The sequence below is a fragment of the Dipodomys ordii genome, unplaced genomic scaffold, assembly GCF_000151885.1.
Source record: "Dipodomys ordii isolate 6190 unplaced genomic scaffold, Dord_2.0 Scaffold77, whole genome shotgun sequence".
Classification (NCBI taxonomy): Eukaryota; Metazoa; Chordata; class Mammalia; order Rodentia; family Heteromyidae; genus Dipodomys; species Dipodomys ordii.
In genome coordinates, this window is record NW_012267293.1 from 1,484,859 (window position 1) to 1,494,042 (window position 9,184).

General features: G+C 45.5%; 1 protein-coding gene across 1 annotated transcript in view; it reads left to right on the forward strand.

Annotated features, from left to right (window-relative positions):
• Positions 1–1,848: 1,848 nt before the first annotated feature.
• The window catches only part of Rnaset2 (ribonuclease T2), a 13,881-nt gene continuing 6,545 nt past the window's right edge, over positions 1,849–9,184 (forward strand). Inside the window, exons 1-4 of the mRNA XM_013024518.1 lie at positions 1,849–1,943; positions 4,474–4,526; positions 5,782–5,839; positions 7,850–7,920. Of these exons, the coding sequence (XP_012879972.1) occupies positions 1,863–1,943; positions 4,474–4,526; positions 5,782–5,839; positions 7,850–7,920 (263 nt within the window). The 5' untranslated portion in view covers positions 1,849–1,862. The remainder of the gene's footprint in view (positions 1,944–4,473; positions 4,527–5,781; positions 5,840–7,849; positions 7,921–9,184) is intronic.

Genomic DNA, 9,184 nt, shown 5'->3' on the forward strand with positions numbered 1-9,184 from the left:
CGCGGGAGCCCGCCGCAGCCCGCCTGCGCCTGCGCCCGCGGAGCCCCCGGGAGCCCGAGGTCAGGGACGGCCAAGCCCCCCAGGGCAGCCCGCGTTTCGCTCCTCTTACCCGGAGAGCTTGTGTCTCAGTTCAGACCCAGTCTGATTTTCAGAGCTGCTCTTTGCCGTTTGGTGTTTCCGCGGGGCACTGCGGCTTGAGCGCGGGCTGTGCCTGCCTGGCAGGCGCTTTTCTCTGTTTGCTTCACTTGTCAGGTGAAGTCCAGAGGGCGGCTTTGCCTGGACCTCAGTTGTCTTCATGCACCTGTGTAGCTGGGTTGAGAAACCACCATGCCCAGCCTTTTTGTTGAGACGGGGTCTCACTAACTTTTTTTTCTGGGCTGGCCTCAAATCGTCCTCCTCCTAATAGTCACCTTCTAAGTAGCTGGAATTACAGGTAGAGCCATGGCACCAGGACTTGGCTTCTTGACTGTTAAATCTATACTTACCAGTATTCAGTTATTTCCTAAAACAATATGTAGCGTGATCTAGTTTCCTCCAAATCATCACTTCCAAAGTTTAATGTATTCTGAGTTAACTGTCAGTTGGACTGCTGACTTTGTCCATTTATGTCTATTATTTTTGCCAGCTGTGCTTTGTATTCTGATGTCTCTGTGTGTGATGTGGTTAGAGGCCTTTGTGTGTTGTTGTTGTTGTTACTGTAGGGAAGTACCTGGGACCAGCTGCTTAGGAAGGGAAGAGGTTTATGTAGCTTTCAGTTCTGGCATGACACCAGCAGAGCTCAGCTCTGATGAGGACCTCACGGTACCTTGGCAGGGGAATGAAGCAGAGAAGTCACTAGAAGTGACTAGACAGGAAGCCAGAGACTTATGAAAACTGTCCCCTGGAGAGCTTGCCAGGTCACAAGCAAAACATTGAATCCTTCCAGAAGGTGTGCCCCAGTTAACAAAGGGCCTCCATTAGCCCCCACCTCTTAAGGGGCCAACTGCCACTGGACTAGGCCCCACCAAGTAAACCTCAGGGGGAGGACACATTGTACCCACAGGAGGCCTCCTGCAGAGGAGCTGTGAGCAGTTCAGTCTCTTTGATGGAGGAGCTGTGTTCAGGTAATACAGTGACATGGCACGGGCCTGTCTGATGTTCCAGGCCCAGTGCCCTGGCTGTGCTTGTAACCACCCTTGTAGTTTCTGAAGTAGCACATGTCACGAATTCTGCAGAGCAGCTGATTGCTGACCTAAAAGCTGACAGTGATGGTTCCAGTAGTTTTATGCTAGCTAGTTCAGCTCATGTTTTGTTGCTATGTGGATTACTAGAGCCCACTTTTCAGAACCTTGTGGGATCAAATATAGCTAAGGGGGCATGAGTCTGTATTCCTCAATTGCTGGATGTCTTTAGGAGAACAGCATGTAGTAGTTCACCTGCCTTCAGCAGGGCTCTTCCTGGCTGTACTCTTGTCAGTATTTGCTACCTGTACTACCTTTCATGATCCAGTGTTCATTCCCTCCTCTTGGAATGTTGCTTTGGGAACTGGGAATTTGTTCCTGGTGATAGCCTAGTCCCACACACTCATTGTCCAGTGGATGGATCAATTACATTTTTTCTTTTTTGGACTCAGGCATTGCACTCTTTCTTGGCTTTCTCACTTAAGGCTGGTGCTGTCACTTGATCCATACCTCCAGTTCCAGCTTTTTGCTGCTTAAGTGGAGGTAAAAGTCTGATGGACTTCTTTGTTATTCGCAGGCTGACTTTAAACTTGGATCCTCAGATTTTGGTCTCTGGAGTAGGGTTACAAGTGTGAGTCATTAGTGCTGGGCTGATTTCTTTAAAGAAATTCAGTCTTGTACTTACAAATAGTCCTGAAAAACATGCTTTTGTCTTTTAATAGTGGCAACCATGAGTGGAAAAAACTCATTTTGACTCAGCATTGGCCTCCAACAGTGTGCAAGGTGAGTTCTTCTGTCTTACCTCGTCTATGATCCCGTGAAGCCCAGTGAGACACAAATAGGCCTGACTCATCTCCTCTCTCCACACTGTGTCTTATTTGTCTCCCAGGAATGGGAGGGAGTGGACTACAGTTGCCTGTCTCCTGCCTGTTCTGCGTGGTGCTGATCACACCCCCCACTTGAGAGTGGCTTCTCTCTGTCTGTGGTTCTATCTTGTCTCAGCCACTTCTTCTATGGTGCCTTTGCTGAGGCTCTGCCTGTTGGAGCAGTGCCAGCCGGGTGCCCACTCCCAGTCTCTGCTCTGGCTCATCCTTCTCATTAGCAGTTTGAAAGACATTCTTGATATTTACTGCACAATTACCTCAAGCTGGAACTAGGTTTATCAGTAGTGTTTCTGAAATTTTGGCTTGAGAGTTTTAAATTGTTAAGGTCTCTTAATGCCACAGGGTGGAGGGCAGAAGCTGGGAAGTGGAGGTGATGGGGGGTTGGTAGCTGGTACTTGAGGGTGTAACCCACTGAGAGTGTTACTTGGTTGTTTCCTGCCCTTTATTTTGCTTGAACTTGGGGACTTGTGTGCTCATTGCCTGACTTTTTTGCTTAAGGCTAAAGCTCTACTACTGCTGGAGCCACAGCTCCACTTCCAGCTTTAAAAAAAAAAAAAAACTTTAAAAAATTGTTATTTTAAAGGTGAAGTACAGAGAGGCCACAGTTACGTAAGTCAGGTAATGAATACATTTCTTTTTAGACTATGTCACCTGTTTCTCTCCACTGCCTGCTTTTTGCTGTTAATTGGAGATAAGTCTCACAGATTTCCCTTCCCTTGCTTTAAATTACCATCCTCAGATCTCAGCCTCATGAGTAGCTAGGATTATAGGCCTAAGCCACCATTGCCCAGCCTAATCCTACTCTGCAGCGCAGGTCCTGGGGCTTGAACTCAGGGCCTGGTCCCTGAGCTTTTTTGCTTAAAGCTAGCACTCTACTACTTGAGCGATAGCTTGGCTTCTGGCTTTTTGGTGGTTAAGTGGAGATAAGAGGCTCATGGACTTTTCTACCTGGGATGGCTTTGAACTGTGATTCTCAGATCTCAGCCTCCTGAGTAACTAAGATTACAGGTACCTAGCTCTAATCCTACTCTTGACCTGGAAACTGCTCTGTAACATTATCTCCACTACTAGACTAGACACTATGGTTTCAATTTTCCAAACTTGACTTGCTGTCTCTTTTTCTCTTCTACTGTTCCTACACAGAGTGAGTGAAATGAAAGTATGGGGCATGAACTCATAAGTTGGCTGGGAGTCTGGTTGGTGTCCTGGGAATTGAGGAATAGTGAAGTCCTTGGCTCCAGCCAGAGGACCCGTGTACAGAGGAAGAACTGAGACCCAGGACCAGTCTGGCTTGGCCTGGCCTGTGTGAGAAATGTAGGTCTGTCCACTGGTGAATGTGGCTGTGCAGGCAGCTGCTTTGCCTTAAGGCTTTAGAAGTGGGGTTTTAACAAAATTAATGAGTTGAAGAAATTTCAAACAAGGTGACGATGGGGAAGATGTTCAGCCTGCCTTCCTCTGGCACTAGAAGCTGCCTGTGGGCTCCTGTCTGTAAGATATGCATGATAGGTATAGGAACACACTTGTCATGGTCTGTACATGTCCTCAGTGCATGGTACAGTCCCTCAGAGCCGTAGTGTTTGCTGACTGAATGGAAGAAAGCAAGCTGACCCTTGACCCGGTTACTCCTGTCAAGGCAGACACAGAAACCTGGACAAGAAGCTGAGCAAACACCCACATTCTGTGCTGTCTTTGCTCTTAGGGGCTGTGCAAGATGAAGGAAATGGGGTTTCCTTAGGCAAGGAATTGGAGTGCTGGTGGAGGGAAAGAAGGTGGCCTCTGTCACTCCATTCCTGCACTCAGTTGCCCAGTAGCAGGCAGCTCTCACCTGGCATCTGTCACCTGAACCAGGCCCTTGGTCATCCCTAGTCAGCCATGAAACTTCCTCTCCTGAGAAGCCATGCAGAGGGGACAAAGCTGGGGAAGGCAGAGCATGAGGCCTGTCAGCCAGCCAGGCTCCAAGTTCCGGGATTCCTTTGCTCAGTCACAGGGTGGGGATGGGGTGGCTCTTAACTAAATCATTTGTAGGTCTCTGAAAAGGTTTTGCTATATTGAGATTTTTATCTTGACTTTGTCTTCCTTAAGTGGAGGGCAAGGCTGTACTCCTGAGTTTTACTTTATTGTGTTGGTTGGCTTCAAGTTTTCAGTACTGATTATGTCACAGATAGATTTGGACCTAATAGTGGAACAAGTTTGATTGTACTGGTATCAGCCTTTGTAGTTACTTGGTTCCCTCAGCTTCACTGTTAGAGGACAAGCCTAGAACATCTAGCCCTGATATAGTTTTCTCATGAACACATTGCAGATATTGCTACCAATACCGCATCACCTTATTGTATTAGTGTACCAATGTCTAGTTAGTCTATGAAAGAAAACAGAATTGCTAAGTGTATTTAAACAATGAGCCATCTTCTTTGTGTCTTTTCTCCTAGGAAGGTAACAGCTGTCAAGACTCTCTGGATTACTGGACGATCCATGGACTATGGCAAGCATCTAGGGCCATAAAGCCTCATTAAAAGTCAGGAGAAGCCAGCCAACTTGAAATTCCAGCTTGAGTCTAGTCTTAATAAGTATACTTATTGTTTTTGATAGGAGTTTGTTCAGTAGACATGATCTGTATTTAGAAATATCTTGAGTCATTCTAGCATAACCGTAATTTTGTTGTTTAATTTTACTTGGATAAAACAATCTCATTTCCATATAATACATTATCAGTATATAGTGAGACGTGTTTCTGTGTAGGGGGCTAACTTTGTTTTCCTGGTTTTATCCGCATTCTCACTAGGTAGTTTTTCTTTGTGCATGTGGTGTGTGGTGTTGGGCATGTGCTTGTGGTATTGAATTCTGCCTGTTAATTTGTTCCCTGGAAGGCTCTCTTATGGGAAGAGGAGTCCTCTTGGCTCCTTTGGTACCCGTGTTTCTTGGGACCCTTCCTTCTGGAGCCTGGGCAACTGGCTTCCAGTTCCACTTTTCCTCAGGCTTCTTAGGTGTCAACCTTGGTGCCCTTTTCTCTCTTAACTTTTGGCTCACTGCGTCTGCTGCCTTCCTGTGTCCTGGCTGTGTCTGCTCTTGATGGCATTTCATTTCTGAGGCGGGAATGAGAATCCACACAGCTTCTCTGACCTTCCAGGGTGCAGTGTCAGCCACTTGCCAGGCCTCAGCATCCTGGTCGGTGGGGCTCTGAGAGGTCTTAGGGTCAGTGTGGCGCCCTCTGAGCTGAGCAGCTCTGAGAAAGGAGAGCTGATGTGTCCAGAGTCAAACTTGGAAAGGCAGAATAAAATTCAGAAGCAAAGACTATGAGAACATATTTTATACCGAAAAATAAAACCAGGTCATACTAGTTGACCTTGTTGTGGGTCAGGCACTTTGTGAGCATGTCAGCTGTGCATACTATCGCTCTGCATGGTTACAGCATTTAGTGAGGCAAAGCATTTTGGAGTAGGGTCAGACAATTCCTAGGCTGCTAGCAAGTGCTGAGGCTGGGTTGGCTTCAGAGTTCCCCCTACTGGGCAATTTGTTGTACTTCTACTAAAAAACTGGCCAGGACATTCTGAACCCCATTTCTTTCCTCTTCAAAAGAAACTCAGTGTGCTTGTGTCTAAGCATTCTTTGTTAAACGTTTTGTGTGGGAAAATTAATTCTCAGTTAGGACTTCTTCTTTTGTTTGCTACAGATTTTAATGAAAATATAATGTCTTGTAAAAGCTGTCCTAACCCAAACTACTGTTTTTATATCTCAAGGCCTGATAAAGGAGAAGAATGTAATCGATCATGGCACTTTAATTTGGATGAAATTAAGGTACTAACTTTTAGTTGTATTTCTACTGCAAAAGAGTGTTATATTACAGTAATTCTTCTCATGAGTATATATTCAAAGTCATGCTTAAAACATCAGGGTCATGAATATACTCATTTTAATTAAGCCCTTGTGGCCTTTTTAGTAATTACTGATAGTTAAAATAATCCCATAAACTAAAAAAACAAAATACAGACTTTCCTCCTCTTCTGCCTGGGCCCAAGCCCAGCATGTGAGCTGTGGGCAGTGAGCCCAGAGAGGCAAAACATGTCTTGGTTGTGCAGACAGCCAGCCCCAAAGTTCCCACTACCAGAGGCTCCTGAGTCAGTACTGAAAGTGAGTATCTGGTGCATGTGTCATGGTGGACATCTCTAGAGAGGGTCCAGAGAGTCAGCACGTGGTCCCTGGCATTGACCTTTCTAGCCATGGGTGATAAGTGTTTCTAAATAGTGAATATGATCAAGGAACAGATGAGGAGGCCTTCCAGTATGAAAGTCGCTGTTAAAGAGTAATGTGGTAGAGCAGGCTGAGGGTGGAGCTCTTTGGTATAGTGCTTGCCTAGTGCTTGAGTCCTGCCTTCCATCCTCAAGGAACTAAGTTATAGGTTTAAGTTACAAGTTTACAAGAGTGGCACAGGTGGTGTTTGTTTGTTTGTTTGAGATGCTTCACAAAGGAATATGGAACCTTCCTGTACAGGTTCAGCTTTCCTTGCTGTGTACCAACAAGTCCTTGTAGGTTGTCATTCAGGAGAAGGAAAGTTGATGCATCTCGGGGAGGAGGGTGTGTAACAAGCTGACGTAATGACTTCTGCCTTGAGGGACTGCCAGTCTTGGTAGCCATGCCCCAGCTTACTCAGAACAGTGCTGGTTTGCTTCTGTTGCATAATGCGCGATCAGAGTTTGCCCCACACAGAAGTGACCTGGTTTGACTGTCTCTGTAAGTCATGCCCAGATGGCTGATGCCAGATTGAGGGATGGCAGGTAAGCAAAGCAGTGAGACCCTGGGTGGATAACTTTGGTAAAGGGGCCCATCACGGCTGTGTCCAGAGGGGACAGGGAAGCCAGGCATGGTGTACTGACAGGAGGACCATCATGGGAGAGTGGGAGACAGGAGGCTAATGTTCTTCTAAGTTTATGAGTGATTTTTTGGGTCTGATGAGCACATGGGCATATAGAAGTTGGAATTAGCGTAACCGCAGGAAGGTGCTGGCTGCCTGTTCAAGCCTTCTCTGCAAGGCTCTGCAAGTGTGTGTGTGCCTATGCGTGTCACATTGTTTTCCCTATTAATGTCCTCCTTCAGTGTGTTGTATTTTATCAGAGTTGATGAGCCAGTTCTGACGCCTACCTGAAGTTATAGCTAGAATTAGCACTCACGCCTGAGGTACACATTTATGAGTTTTGACAAGACTCAAGAACAAGTGTCCGGTGGAGCAATTTCACTGTTTAATGATCCCAGGCCCACGTTTTCCTTCTCCCCCTTTCCTCCCAGGACCCATGGCAGCCCTTTCTCAAATGTTGGATAGTTGGAATTGTATATGATGTAGTTTTCATAAACATGCTTTTATGTTTCCTCCCTTGTTTTCATGACTTGATATCTATCTCTCTTCTCCCTCTCCCCTTCCTCTCTTACACCCCTCCCTTTGCCTGGCCTGGGGCTTGAACTCACTTGGGTGCTGTCCTTGAACTTTTTCTAGTGGTTAATTGGAGATGAGAGTCTCCCAGACTTTCCTGCCCAGGCGTGCTTATCTCTATATAGAACTGAGCATGATTTCACTGTCTATATGTATCACAGTTAGTTTAGCCACTCACCTATGAGGGCTTGTATTTTCACATGAATTTGTGCACTTAAATCTCATTCTCACATATATCTGGAGCACTTCATGCAGAATACATGTATAATAATTTCACATACCTAAATTAGTAGAACTTGAATTTTTTATGTATTAGTTTATTAAGTTTGCCCTCTAGGTTTTGGGTTTCTTAGGTCTTGCAGAGGCTTTTGTTTTTAACACAGGATCTTTTGCGGGACATGAAGATATACTGGCCCGATGTACTTCATCCACATTCTAATCGCAGCCAGTTCTGGTAAGTGCAAGTTTCTGGCAGTCATATCACACATTAAAGCACGAGTGTGTAGAGCTTCCTAAGAGAGTATTAAATGACAGCTGTGTGGGAGGCACAGAACACAGGCAGTGGGACTGTCTTCTAAGGCGCAGCTGTATGAACAGTCTTTTATGCCCCCACCAATGAGGGTTGTGCTTTATATTTTGTGTGTGTGCCAGTCCTGGGCTTGAACTCAAGGCCTGGACTTTTTTGCTCAAGGCGTGAGCCACAGTTCCACTCCCAGCTTTTTGTTGGCTAATTGGAGATAAGAGTCACAGACTTTCCTGCCTGGTCTGGTGAGGTTTACAGGCATGAGCCACCAGGTTTGGGTCATTTTAGTTTGGCAGTTTAGCTTCATGCATTGTGTTTGGGCCTGAGTAACTCCTGAGAAGTAGGTGTCTCTCATTGCCTTGATGATGAGTCCCAAGATATCTGTCCTTGTGCCTAACTCTTCTTGGAGGGCTAGTTAGGACATCTCTGCATATAGATGGCAACACTCTAAAGCACCCTGGGTAGTAACTATATGACTGTACTTCTGCATTACTGTAGTTCAAATATTTTTTCCTAAATCATTTGCAATTAGAAATTCTTTTTATATTGGTAAAATATCCAATTGAAATAACATGTGGCTAAGTATTTTGAACTGTAGCTTTAACACATTATCTCTCTAGTATCTGTTAAGTTGTTTGCTTCAAAAATAATCGTTAAGCTGAGTGCCAGTGGCTTATACCTATAATCCTAGCTTCTCAGGAGATGAGCTCTGAGGATTGTGGTTTGAAGCCAGCCCAGCCACAAGGCACAAAATCTGAAAGACTCTTATCGCTATTAACCAATAAAAAGGTGGAACTGTAAGTATAGCTTAAGTGTACCAGCTACAAACAAATTGCTGAGAAGCTCTTAAGTTCAAGTCCCAGTACTGGCATTAAAAAAAAAAGTTGACATTTGGATGTTACTGGGATTTGAACTCAAAGCCCTGTGGACACCAGTTGCGGTGTGCCCCAGACCTAGCAACTGTAACTCGTTCTTCTCCCCAGTAGGCCTATGCACTTGGTTCCAGTATTCCTGTTTTGCCAATACTAAGTCACTCATAGTTTGGGTTTCACTATGTTAGCTTGAAAGAATATCCATTTTCTGTTCCATAGAACATGGAGAGCTAGGGCTGGGAAGGTGGCTCAGTGGTAGAGCGCTTGCCTTGCATGCATGAGGCCCTGGGTTCGATTCCTCAGCACCACATAAGCAAAAAAAA